Below are 14,949 nucleotides of genomic sequence, written 5' to 3'. Positions count from 1 at the left end.
CTTTTATTCTTTGATTCCTCTTGAGCTCTTTGCCACTTAGAAATTTATTGTGCCAGATACCCTAAATCATCTCTCTCAAGTTCAAAGTTCTGCAGATCTGTAGGGCAGGACCACTATGCCACCAGTCTCTTTCCATAGCAGAAGTGACCTTTACTCTAGTTTCCAACAAGTTGCTCATCTTCATCTGAGACCACCTCATCATGGACTTCATTGTCCATATCACTAAGCATTTTGGTCAAAACCATTCAACAAGTCTGTAGGAACTGCCAAACTTTCCCATATCTTCTTGTCTTCTGAGCCCTCCAAATCCCTAGGAAGTTCCAAACTTTTTCACTTTTTCCTGTCTTCTTCTGACCCATACAAATTGTTCTAACCTATGCCTTTTACCCAGTCCCAAAGAAGCTTCCACATTTCTGGTTATCTTTACAGCAGCACCCGACTCTCTGTGGTACCAATTTACTGTATTAGTTTGTTCTCATACTGCTATAAAGAACTGCCCAAGACTGCATAATTTATAAAGGAAAGAGGTTTAATTGACTCACAGTTCCATAAGGCTGGAGAGGCCTCGGAAAAGTTACAACTATGATGGAAGGGTGAGCAAACATGTCCTTCTTCATATCATGGCAGGAAGGAAAAATGCAAAGCAAAGTGCAGAGAAAAGCAAAGACAGAAAAGCCCCTTATAAAACCATCAGATTTCATGAGAACTCACTCATAATCATGAGAACAGCAGCAGAGGGATTAATCGCCCCAGTGATTCACTTTACTCCCATCAGGTCCCTCCCACAGCACATGAGGATTATAGTAACTGCAATTCAAGATGAAATTTGGGTGTGGACATAGCCAAACCTGTTCTGCAAGTTGTCGTGTTTGCTTTGTCATTATGTTTTAAAACTTCTTTTACATTCTTCCTACAATGCTCCTTCTGATTTCCTACAATATATTATGTTTCATCTGGAATTGTTAACCATAAATGTGTATCTTATTATCACTAGTAAGTTTACAGAGGCATTCCCTACTGACGCATTGATGATCCTTTTCTTAAATGTATTGCTATTTTTAGTTTCAAGTCCCTCCTCAGTTGGTGACAGTCGGATAGATAGACAGACACCAGAAGGCTGGTTTTAGGAAATATTTGTGTACTTCTCTACAACATCATGGTAGCTCCGGTGTTGTTTCTTATCAAATGTAACGACTCAATATAAAAACAGGCACATAAAATTAAATTTCTGAGTTAGTGAAACCTGAATTCATTCTTTTTTTTTTTTTTTTTAGGCCTTCCTTGTAAATCTCCACCTGAGATTTCTCATGGTGTTGTAGCTCACACGTCAGACAGTTATCAGTATGGAGAAGAAGTTACATACAAATGTTCTGAAGGTTTTGGAATTGATGGACCTGCAATTGCAAAATGCTTAGGAGAAAAATGGTCTCGCCCTCCATCATGCATAAGTATGGTCTATTGAGTTTTATTATATGTATAATAAATATTCTTCATTCAAAGTGTAAGTCGTACCAATAAGAAGAAAACAGTGACTCTAGAATTTCATAAGGTTTTCTTGAGTATTCTGGATTGTTGTGGAAAATTATAACTCTAGTAATTAAAACATTTGACTTTATAAGCCAAATTGGTTCATTTTTACATCATCATGTGTGAACTTTAAGCATCCTCTGATGTATAGTCTCAGACTTCTCATCTCTGTTCTTAGGGCACAACTGCCTCTACTCATCAATCTCATCATTATTCAATTTTCTGTCAGTTTATCAACAACCTCCCTATAAGTATATTTTCTAAAATATTTACAAAATTGTTATAAATATTTCACATTTGACAGGAGCAAAACATTTGAAAATAATACATGCAATACACACATAATTGGTGTATTATTCTGTTCTCACACTGCTGTAAAGAACTTCCTGAGACTGGGTAATTTACAAGAGAAAAAATTTTAATTGGTCACAGTTTTGCATGGCTGAGGAGGTGTCGTGAAACTTACAATTACCACTGAAGGGGAAGCAGGCACCTTCTTCACAAGGTGGCAGGAGAGAGGGGAGTGAGTGAAGGAGGAACTTCCAAACACTTATTAAACCATCAGATCCTGTGAGAACTCACTCACTGTTATGAGAACAGCATGTGGGAAACTGCCACCATGATCCAATCCCCTCCCACCAGGCCTCTGTCTCAGCACCTGGGGATTATAATTCAAGATGAGATTTGGGTGGGGACACAAAGCCTAACCATATCAGGTGGCAAGTATGGACAAAAAATAATGTGAACCAAAAAATGTGTAATCTCAAGTGCTATGGCTACCAATATCTCTTGAGGCTTCTAATATCATTCCTATTTTGTATTTTTAATAGATTTAGAAGAATTTAATATAATTAAGAGAAAATGGCCAATATATTTTCTCAAGTTATAAGGAAAATGTTGTACAGTATTCATTGATTCTATATATCGCTATTTTAGAATACATTACATGCATTGTACGTAAACTGTTTTTAAAGATTTGCTGAACAAATACATATTTTTCCTATTTCAGAAACAGATTGTCTCAGTTTACCTAGCTTTGAAAATGCCAAACCTATGGGAGAGAAGAAGGATTCTTATAAGTCGGGTGAGCAGGTGACTTACACTTGTGCAACATATTACAAAATGGATGGACCCAGTACTGTAACATGCATTAATAGTAGATGGACAGGAAGGCCAACATGCAGAGGTACTTTGATGAATTTTTAAAATTTATTTATATAATGCATGGGCCCGGCCCAGTGGCTCATGCCTGTAATCCCAACACTTTGGGAGGCCAAGGTGGGCAGATCACTTCAGGTCAGGAGTTCGAGACTGGCCTGGCCAACGTAGTGAAAACCCGTCTCTACTAAAAATACAAAAAAATTGCGGGGCATGGTGGCATGCATCTGAAGTCCCAGCAACTCGGCAGGCTGAGGCAGGAGAATCATTTGAAGCAGGGAGATGAAGATTGAAGTGGGCCAAGATTGTGCCACTACACTCCACCCAGGGTGTCAGAGTGAGATTAAATCTCCAATAAATAAATAAATATATAAGTACAATTTATTTATATAGACTGTCTTAGGCAATAAAATAAAGAATTGTCTCTAACATCATTAAAATGGACATAAATTAAGTTTTTAGGGCAGAACAAAGTGGGCATATGCCTAAAAATAAAAAGATGGAACTGAGTATTTGATGATTAATCTTAGCTCAGTAATTCTCAAAGTGTGGTTGCTAAACCGGTAGCATCATCATCTTCTTGGAGATTGTTTGAAGTGAAAGTAAAATTCCATAAACTCATTCTAGACATATGGAATCAAAAGTCTCGAAATAGAACCCTGAAACTGTTTTACCAACCCCTCAAGGGAATTCTATGCACACTTCTGTGTGAGAAGCACTGCTATAGCCTGTTATTACTACACATGGACGTGAAACTCTCTGATGAATTTTGCATTGTTCAGCGTAGTATCCTTAATCATTGGCAATTAAATTATCTGAAGTTATTTTTATTATTATAGACTTATATTCTTTTATTTTTCCACATCTCCAATTTAGATCCTTTGATTAACCATCCTTCCTCTCTTTTAACTTGGATCATTTTCAAAATGTGTTTTTAATTCTTTGCTTATTTGCTAAGAAAATGTCTATTTGTGTTTATTTTTAAGAGGCTAAAATGTATAAGCAAGATGATTGCAAAGCACAATCCGATATCCCATAATCTATTTATGCTGACTTTTGCATTTTATAAATTAATGTTAAATAAATAGAAATGGTAATGTCTTTTCTACTCAAACTCAAAGAGAGATACCCAGGAAAACATTCATTTACACAGGCTTTCAGAAGGAAAAAAAAAAGGTCTATCAGTGTTCCAGAGAAGGATGAAGAAGAAATTTAAAACATCAAAGCTTGTACCTTACAAAGAATAGTTTTATGTCTTTTCCTCAATATTACATTTAAATTTATTAAAATCAACGAAATATTTGATAAGAGATTTTCTCTTTATTTTAAATTCATCTTGAAATATATTTGTAATTGTATTGGTTGATTTGCTACTCAAAATGAACACGAGGGGCAACCACTTTTTTTTTTCTATTCAGACACTTCCTGTGCGAATCCGCCCACAGTACAAAACGCTCGTATAGTGTCGAGACAGATGAGTAAATATACATCTGGTGAGAGAGTACGTTATGAATGTAGGAGCCCTTATGAAATGTTTGGGGATGAAGAAGTGATGTGTGTAAATGGAAGCTGGACAGAACCACCTCAATGCAAAGGTAGATTATTATATTTCCTTTAATATTTTGGGGGAGTATAGCAAGGTTAAAATATGTTGATTTCAGTAAAATGAAGTATTTTTTATGAATAGATTTTTCAAATGCAAATAAAATGATCGATGGTGCTTATAATTCAATTTTTCTTGTGAACAGAACACAAGTAATACTGTATATTTTCGGGAAAGATTCGGTCAAATTAAAAGAGTCTGAACCCGAAAAATAAAGTATGTTAAACATTACAACACTGAGTTCGTTCTCAGGAATACGTGTTATAAAGATACACTATGTGCATTTGACAGCAATAAGTGATGTACATTCTAAGATATGGAATAGGCAGTTGGAGAGAGATCATAGATTATGATATAAATGTGGGCATCTTCAGTATATGGATTTTATTTCAAGGCGTGTGACTGACTATATTTATAAAAAGAAGTCTGAGCACATATTCCTGGGTCATTCTAATATGTAGACATGAAGCAAGGAAAACCAACAAAGGAGATTTTATCTTACCCACTTTTATTTTTTTAAATTAATATTTTTCTCTTTTTTTCCACTATTTTACTTAGACTCTACTTATATTTTATATTAAAGTGAGTTTTTGTAGACAGCATGTAGCTGGATATTGTTTACATATCCATTCATCCTTTCATGGCGTGTTAATTGATGCCCTTGGACCATTTACACTTAAAATAATTATTGACATATAAGACTTAAGCCTCTGGCATTTATTTGTTTCTGTCTGTTTCCTCTCAGTTTCGGTCCTATTTCCCTATTCCTATGTTCTGTATGAGGAAAATTACTAAGGAGATTAATTTTGATTCATATGTATTGTGTATTGTTTTCTATTGTATCTCTTTGTATAGCTTTTCTCCTCTTTTTAAAAAGTTGTTGCTCTAGCTAATACTATATACATGTAATAATATATTACTGTCTACTGGTACTGACATTAAAATCTTCAATTGGGATATAAAAACCATATTTTCATGTAGATCCATTTATACTCTCCACATTTTATGTATAAATGCCATTGATATTTTCTGTACATACATTGAGCACCATATTAAACTCATTTGCTTCAAACATCAAACATAATGGAAAAAACTTATGAAGAAAAAGATATCCTGTTATATTGACTCCTCTTTTTATTCATTATATTATTCTATTTTTTCAGTATCCTAAAGTCTCAAGCTCTTTCTTTTATCATTATATTTTAATTTGAAGAATTCCTTTAGTTAATCTTTAGGCATAGGTCTACTGGAGACAAATTCTCCTGGTTTCCTTGTCTCTAAGAATGTCTATATTTAGACATTGTCTATATCCTTTACTTGTAAAGGATAGTGTCACTGGATATAAAATTTGGAGTTGACAGTCCTTTAAACTCTTGAAAACTGTGCCACATGGTTATAGATGAAAAGCTCACCATCACTGGAATTGTTGATCCCCTCGAGGAAAGGCGTAGATTTGCCTAGTTGCTTTCAAGATATTTTTTTCTTTTTTTAAGTAGTTTTTTTTTTTTTTTAAATATATACTGGTATAAATTCCAATGTGTTTATCCTCATTGGCATTCACTCAACTTCTTAAATACAAGTTTATACCTTATGGCCAAAATAGGAAGTTTTCAGGCATCACTTTATTTATGCATTTTTTCCAGCCCAATATTCTTTCTCTTCTTTTTCTGCATCTGCATTATTTGTTGTTGTATTTTTCTGAATGTCTCAGCTCAGTTTTTTGTTTTCAATCTATTTTCAGAGCTGGAAATCTATATTGCCCTTTGTTCAGTTCACGGATTTATTTGTCTGTCAGATGCAAATGTATTATTAAGTATATTCATTATTCATTTTTTTAAAGAATTTTATCATGCTTTTTCATTTATAATTCCTAAGGGAATTTTAAAAACCATTATCAATTTAAAAACCTCTGTCTTTTAGTGTTACTCCAAAAAATGTTGAATACAAAATAAGAAACTTTCTCTGTCATAGTTTTCTGTTTAGCACATATTCATTCAGAAAGACATTTCTTAATCCTGGTCTACTGTAAGCAGCAATATTTGGTAATATTGTATGTGTTCTTTCTGTAAGGAGAAAAGAACTTAAATATATTACTTTCAGTTTAAAGGGTTAAAATTTCTTCCAGGATTCATTTCTTTCACCAGAAATCATAAAACTGTTGATATTATATAAAGTGCTGTGTTTGTATTTGCCTTACTTGAACTCATAGTTTGATTTTCTCTCATAATAAATCAAATGATGAAATGATGTTTTTTAGATTCTACAGGAAAATGTGGGCCCCCTCCACCTATTGACAATGGAGACACTACTTCATTCCCATTGTCAGTATATGCTCCAGATTCATCAGTTGAGTACCAATGCCAGAAGTTGTATCAACTTGAGGGTAACAAGCGAATAACATGTAGAAACGGACAATGGTCAGATCCACCAAAATGCTTATGTAAGTACTTTAATATCCACATGGACCCAGGAAAAATCAATGTGATGAGTCTGAAATTTCACTCTTTGTAACAAAATAATCACAGATTATTGAACAACCGTTCTGTTGAATGCTTGCCTACCAAATATTTATGTTAGAAAGTAAAGTTTAGAAATTTTTCTCTTTAAGGCTGGGCGCAGTGGCTCACGTCTGTAATCCCAGAAGTTTGGGAGGCCGAGGTGGGCAGATCAGGAGGTCAGGAGATCGAGACCATCCTGGCTAGCATGGTGAAACTCGGTCTCTACTAAAAATACAAAATAATAATAATAATAACTGAGTATGGTGATGGACAACTGTAGTCTCAGCTAGTCAGTAGTCTGAGGCAGGAAAATGGTATGAACACAGGAGGCAGAGCTTTCAGTGAACCAAGATCGTGCCACTGTACTCCAGGCTGCGAGAAAGAATGAGACTCCATCTCATTAAAAACAAAAATAAAGAGAAGTTTAGAGAAAAAAGAGTAAAAAGAAATGAACAAAACCTCCAAGAAATAAGGGACTATGTGAAAAGACCGAATCTACATCTGATTGGTGTACCTGAAAGTGACGGGGAGAATGGAACCAAGTTGGAAAACACTCTGCGGGATATTATGCAGGAGAACTTCCCCAACCTAGCAGGGCAGGCCAACATTCAAATTCAGGAAATACAGAGAATGCCACTAAGATAATCCTTGAGAAAAGCAACTCCAACACATATAATTGTCAGATTCACCAAAGTTGAAATGAAGGAAAACATGTTAATGGCAGCGAGAGAGAAAGGTCGGGTTACCCACAAAGGGAAGCCCATCAGCCTAACAGCAGATCTATCAGCAGAAACTCTACAAACCAGAAGTGAGTGGGGGCCAACATTCAACATTTTTAAAGGAAAGAATTTTCAACTCAGAATTCCATATCCAGCCCAACTAAGTTTCATAAGTGAAGGAGAAATAAAATCCTTTACAGAGAAGCAAATGTTTAGAGATGTTTTCACCACCAGGCCTGCCCTACAAGAGCTCCTGAAGGAAGCACCAAACATGGAAAGGAACAACCGGTACCGGCCATTGAAAAAACATGCTAAAATGTAAAGACCATCGATGCTAGGAAAAAACTGCATCAACTAACGAGCAAAATAACCAGCTAATACCACAATGACAGGATCAAGTTCACACATAACAATATGAACCTTAAATGTAAATGGGCTAAATGCTCCAATTAATGACACAGACTGGCAAATTGGATAAAGAGTCAAGACACATCAGTTTGAACAGTTTGCTGTATTCAGAAGACCCATCTCACATGCAGAGATACACATAGGCTCAAAATAAAGGGAGGGAGGAAGACCTACCAAGCAAATAGAAGAAAAAGACAGGGGTTGCAATCCTAGTCTCTGATAAAGCAGACTTTAAACCATCAAAGATCAAAAGAGACAAAGAAGGCCATTACATAATTGTAAAGGAATCAATTAAATAAGAAGAGCTAACTATCCTAAATATATATGCATCCAATACATGAGCACCCAGATTCATAAAGCAAGTCCTTAGAGACTTACAAAGAGACTTAGACTCACAAACAATAATAATGGGAGACTTTAACATCCCACTGTCAACATTAGACAGATCAATGAGGAAGAAAGTTAACAAGGATATCCAGGAATTGAACTCAGCTCTGCAACAAGCGGACCTAATAGACATCTACAGAACTCTCCACCCCAAATCAACACAATATACATTTTTCTCAGCACCACATCACACTTATTCCAAAACTGACCACATAGTTGGAAGTAAAGCACTCGTCACCAAATGCAAATGACCAGAATTTATAACAAACTGTCTCTCAGAACACAGTGCAATCAAACTAGAACTCAGGATTAAGAAACTCAATCAAAACTGCTCAACTACAAGGAAACTGAACAATCTGCTGCTGAATGACTACAGGGTACATAACGAAATGAAAGCAGAAATAAAGATGTTCTTTGAAACCAATGAGAACAAAGATACAACATACCAGAATCTCTGGGACACATTCAAAGCGTTGTGTAGAGGGAAATTTAAAGCCCTAAATGCCCACAGAGGAAAGCAGGAAAGATATAAAATCAACACCGTAACATTACAATTAAAAGAACTAGAGAAGCAAGAGCAAACACATTCAAAAGCTAGCAGAAGGCAAGAAATAATTAAGATCAGAGCAGAACTGAAGGAGATAGAGACACAAAAAACCCTTCAAAAACTCAATGAATCCAGGAGCTGGTTTTTTGGAAAGATCAACAAAACTGATAGACCGCTATCAAGACTAATAAAGAAGAAAAGAGTGAAGAATAAATAGATGCAATAAAAAATGATAAAGGTGATATCACCACCGACCCCACAGAAATACAAACTATCATCTGAGAATACTCTAAACACCTCTATGCAAATAATCTAGAAAACCTAGTAGAAATGGATAAATTCCTGGACACATACACCCTTCCAAGACTAAACCAGGAAGTAGTTGAATCTCTGAATGGATCAATAATAGGCTCTAAAATTGAGGCAATAATTAATAGCCTACCAACCAAAAAAAGTCCAGGACCAGAGGGATTCACAGCCGAATTCCACCAGAAGTACAAGGAGGAACTGGTACCATTCCTTCTGAAATTATTCTAATCAATAGAAAAACAGGGAGTCCTCGCCAATTCATTTTATGAGGCTAACATCATCCTGATACCAAAGCCTGGCAGAAACACAACAAAAAAAGAGAATTTTAGACCAATATCCCGGATGAACATCAATGCAGAAATACTCAGTTAAATACTGGCAAACCGAATCCAACAGCTCATCAAAAAGCTTATTCACCATGATCAAGTGGGCTTCACCTTTGGGATGCAAGGTTGGTTCAACATACCCAAATCAATGAATGCAATCCAGCATATAAATCGAACCAAAGAAAAAAACCACATGATTATCTCAATAGATGCAGAAAATGCCTTTGACAAAATTCAACAGCCCATCATGCTAAAAACTCTCAATAAATTTGGTGTTGACGGAACGTATCTCAAAATAATAAGAGATACTTATGACAAACCCACAGCCAGTATCATATGGAATAGGCAAAAACTGGAAGCATTCCCTTTGAAAATGGGCACGAGACAGGGATGCCCTCTCTCACCACTCCTATTCAATATAGTGTTGGAAGTTCCAGCCAGGGCAATCAGGCAGGAGAAAGTTATAAGGGTATTAGATTAGGAAAAGAGGAAGTCAAATTGTCCCCATTTGCAGATGACATGATTGTATACTTTGAAAACCCCATCGTCTCAGCCCAAAATCTCCTTAAGCTGATAAGCAACTTCAGCAAAGTCTCAGGATGCAAAACGAAGGGGCAAAAATCACAAGCATTCTTATACATCAATAACAGACAAACAGAGACCAAATCATGAGTGAACTCCCATTCACAGTTGCTTCAAATAGAATGAAATACCTAGGAATCCAACTTACAAGGGATGTGAAGGACCTCTTCAAGGAGTGCTACAAACCACTGCTCAATGGAATAAAAGAGGACACAAACAAATGGAAGAAGATCCCATGCTTGTGGTTAGGAAAAATCAACATCGTGAAATGCCCATACTGCCCAAGGTAATTTATAGATTCAATACCATCCCCATTAAGATACCAATGACTGGCCGGGTGCGGTGGCTCACACCTGTAATCCCAGCACTTTGGGAGGCCAAGGCGTGTGGATCTCCTGAGGTCGGGAGTTCAAGACCAGCCTGACCAACATGGAGAAACCCATCTCTACCAAAAATACAAAAATTAGCCAGGCATGTTGGCGCATGCCTGCAATCCCAGCTACTCAAGAGGCTGAGGCAGGAGAATCACTTGAACCCAGAAGGCGGGGGTTGCAGTGAACTGAGATCATGCCATTGCACTCCAGCCTGGGCAAAAAGAGTGAAACTCTGTCTCAAAAAAAAAAAAAAAAAAAAGAAAAAAGAAAAAAAAAAACCAATGACTTTCTTCTCACAGAATTGGAAATAACTACTTTAAAGTTCATATGGAACCAAAAAAGAGCCTGCATTGCCAAGAAAATCCTAAGCCAAAAGAACAAAGCTGGAGGCATCACGCTACCTGACTTCAAACTATACTGCAAGGCTACAGTAACCAAAACGTCATGGTACTGATACCAAAACAGAGATATAGACCAATGGAACAGAACACAGGTCTCAGAATTAATACCACACATCTACAATCATCTGATCTTTGACAAACCTGACAAAAGCAATAAATGGTGAAAGGATTCCCTATTTAATTAATGGTGCTGGGAAAACTGGCTAGCCATATGTAGAAAGATGAAACTGGATCCCTTCCTTACACTTTATATGAAAATTAATTCAAGATGGATTCGAGACTTAAGTGTTAGACCAAAGCTATGAAAACCATAGAAGAAAACCTAGGCAACACCAATCAGCACATAGGCAAGGGGAGGGACTTCATGTGTAAAACACCAAAAGCAATGGCAACAAAACCCAAAATTGACAAATGAGATCTAATTAAACTAAAGAGCTTCTGCACTGCAAAGGAAACTACCATCAGAGTGAACAGGCAACCTACAGAATGGGAGAAAATTTTTGCAATCTACTCATCTGGCAAAGGGCTAATATGCAGAACCTACAAAGAACTCAAACAAATTTACAAGGGAAAAACAAACAATCCCATCAAAAAGTGAGCAAAGAATATGAACAGACACTTCTCAAAAGGAGACATTTATGCAGCCTACAGACATATGAAAAATTGCTCATCATCACTCGCCGTCAGAGAAATGAAAATCAAATCCACAATGAGATACCATCTCATACCAGTTAGAATGGTGATTTATTAAAAGTCAGGAAACAACAGGTGCTGGAGAGGATGTAGAGAAATAGGAACACTTTCACACTGTTGGTGGGACTGTAAACTAGCTCAACCACTGTCGAAGATAGTGTGACAATTACTCAAGGATCTAGAACTAGAAATACCATTTGACCCAGCCATCCCATTACTGGGTATATACCCAAAGGATTATAAATCATGCTGCTATAAAGACATATGCACATGTATGTTTATTGCGGCACTATTCACAGTAGCAAAGACTTGGAACCAACACAAATGTCCATCAATGATAGACTGGGTTAAGAAAATGTGGCACATATACACCATGAAATACTATGCAGCCATAAAAAGGATGAATTCATGTCCTTTGTAGGGACATGGATGCAGCTGGAAACCGTCATTCTCAGCAAACTATCACAAGAACGGAAAAGCAAACATCACATGTTATCACTCATAGGTGGGAATTGAAGAATGAGAATGCTTGGACCCAAGATGAATAACATCATACATTGGGGCCTGTTGTGGGGTGGGGCAAGTGGGGAGAGATTGCATTAGGAGATATACCTAACGTAAATGATAAGTTACTGGGTTCAACACACCAACATGGCACATGTATACTTATGTAACAAACCTGCCCGTTGTGCACATGTACACTAGAAATTAAAGTATAGTAAAAATAAATAAGTAAATAAAAATAATTTTTCTCATTATATTTTAAAGCATTTAGTTGACATATAAAAATATATTTTCATGTTTGACTTATGCTGTTTTGCTATATTTATACTACAATGATAACCACAGTCAAATTAATTAGCACATTCTTCATCACCTATGCTTGCCATTGGGTGTAGATGGGTGTGTGCATATGTGTGTGGGTGTTTGTGGGGAGGACATTTAAAATCTGCTTTCTTACCAATTTTCAAATAAACAATACAATATTATTAGCTATAAATATCACTAGATCTCTGTGTTTGATTCCAAGTTCTTATTCATATTATAGCAGAAAGTTTGTACTCTTTGACCAATATCTTAATCAAACAAAAGCAGCAATGATAAGTTCTAAAATGCAGGGATCCTAAAATGACAACTGATATAATGAATCATTGATAATACACCTCTAATTCTCAAACATTAAACACAGAACCGCATTTTCATATCGATTACCATTTTAATTATTTAAATCAATATGATGTTTTTACATAGTCAGTTTGGATAGTATTTTGAGAAATAATTCCTCAACCATCCTGACTACTTGAAAACCTGAAAGTCTATGAAGATTTGCATACTACTTAATGTTTTATGTTTACTGTTTTCTATTTTCAGATGCATGTGTTATATCCCGAGAAATTATGGAAAAATATAACATAACATTGAAATGGAAAGCCGAAGAGAAACTTTATTCGAGAACAGGTGAACCAGTTGAATTTAGGTGTAGACCTGGATATTATCTTTCATCAAACTCTCACCCGTTGCGAACAACATGTCAGGATGGGAAACTGAAGTATCCAACTTGTGTAAAAAGCCATTATCGATCATAAAATGCACACCTTTATTCAGAACTTTAGTATTAAATCAGTTCTCAATTTCATTTTTTAAGTATTGTTTTACTTCTTTTTATTCATTAGTACATTTTCGGGTTAATTTGTGTAAATGTAATTATAATCTGAGACCGATGGCTCTCATCTTTAAAGCACCATATTGAGACTTGGAATACTAACTATTGTGTCTAGTTCATAAAATTTTTATGGCAAGAAATTAGATGCAATTTTTCAGACTTTATTTCTGTTCATCACTCTTAAATCTCTCAAAGCTTCCTTCATAGCTTCTGAGGCTCATTGTTTCACAGTAAACGGAAAACATATCATTGTCTCTGATTTCCAAATTATATAACTTTACAAAGAGGTAAAAACCAAGTCAAGTCTCAACTCATGTTGGTAATAAGATATAAGTAATTGTTATTTATCAATACATAAATGCACCAAAAGTGAACATCAATACATAAATACACCAAAACTGATGAAATGTAGATACTTCTATAAGATGTCAATCTAGCACACATAATAATGCAAACTAATCAATAAAGAGGAATTAAAATGTAATTGGGTATATGAATATTACAACATAAACTTACAAAAAATAAAAATATAGTATCAGTTATAACATACTCACTTGGGCGCACTCACCTGCAAACGCAGAAACACAATACTTTTTCCCTGAATTAATGTTTATAGAAAAAATATTGCCAGGAAATTCAAAACTATAGATAAATGTGTGTGTGTATATATATGTGTGTGTGTGTGTGTGTATGTTTAGAGATAGTAGGGGTAAAAGTTATGGTTTAATTCATTTGTATATATCAGCATTCTCTGATTTTTCTACCTTTCACATATATCACTTTTGAAACAAAAGCACAATTTATTTTAAAATAATGAGTCTAACAAGGAAGGCTGTGCATGTTGAGAATGATAAAGATGTCATCAGTAATGATCTTAACATCAAATAGCCTCTTAACTATTTTTGGAGTAGAAGAGCTTTGGAAATTTCAATAATAAGGATCTGAAATGTAGTTTTTATATTCATTCATTTTAATCAGCACTAGTTAAGTAAATTCATTTTTGTCTAGGAATATTTTAAACTCATAAAGGAGGTGAAGCCATTATTTGCAAAATAAAGATATCAATAATACAACACAAATATGATTTAATGTTACCTTATTACTTCTTATTGTATAAAATCAGGTGGCCTATATACATAGTATACTTAGGCTGTCCCCTTGTTAGTGATCTTGATTTAGATAAATTACTTGAGTTGAGGAAAGCCATTTTTCAAAAATCTAAAGGACATTGGTTATAATTAGCAAGTAATGTTGACAGTAATGTTAACACTTAAGAATATACATTTATTCCTAAATTGTTTTTGGACATTTGGGTCACTATAAGAAATTACCGAGGTGGCGAATCCAAGATGGCCAAATAGGAACAGCTCCAGCCTCCAGCTCCCAGCGTGAGCAACACAGAAGATGGGTGATTTCTGCATTTTCAACTGAGGTACCGGGTTCATCTCACTGGGGCATGTCAGACAGTTGGCACTGGTCTGTGGCTTCAGCACAACCAGTGAGAGCTGAAGCAGGGTGAGGCATCACCTCACCTGGGAAGCACAAAGAGGAAGGGAATTCCTTTTCCTAGCCAAAGGAAATTGAGACACACACCTGGAAAATCAGGTAACTCCCACACGAATACTGCGCTTTACCTAGGGTCTTAGCAAATGGCACACCAAGAGATTATATCCCACACCTGGCCCAGAGAGTCCCATGCTCACGGAGCCTCCCTCATTGCTAGCACAGCAGTCTGAGATCTAACTGCAAGGTGG

General features: G+C 35.8%; 1 protein-coding gene across 1 annotated transcript in view; it reads left to right on the top strand.

Moving 5' to 3' along the window:
* Nucleotides 1-13,176, top strand: part of LOC101011023 (complement factor H-like) — a 47,562-nt gene extending 34,386 nt beyond the window's left edge. The window contains exons 10-14 of the mRNA XM_009191006.4: nucleotides 1,275-1,448; nucleotides 2,537-2,713; nucleotides 4,104-4,280; nucleotides 6,546-6,728; nucleotides 12,904-13,176. Coding sequence (XP_009189270.2) covers nucleotides 1,275-1,448; nucleotides 2,537-2,713; nucleotides 4,104-4,280; nucleotides 6,546-6,728; nucleotides 12,904-13,118 — 926 coding nt within the window. The 3' untranslated portion in view covers nucleotides 13,119-13,176. The remainder of the gene's footprint in view (nucleotides 1-1,274; nucleotides 1,449-2,536; nucleotides 2,714-4,103; nucleotides 4,281-6,545; nucleotides 6,729-12,903) is intronic.
* The last annotated feature ends 1,773 nt before the right edge of the window (nucleotides 13,177-14,949 follow it).

Source organism: Papio anubis, chromosome 1, assembly GCF_008728515.1.
Source record: "Papio anubis isolate 15944 chromosome 1, Panubis1.0, whole genome shotgun sequence".
Lineage (NCBI taxonomy): Eukaryota > Metazoa > Chordata > Mammalia > Primates > Cercopithecidae > Papio > Papio anubis.
The sequence above is the reverse complement of the archived record's forward strand: the minus strand, read 5'-3'. Positions and strand labels throughout refer to the sequence as shown.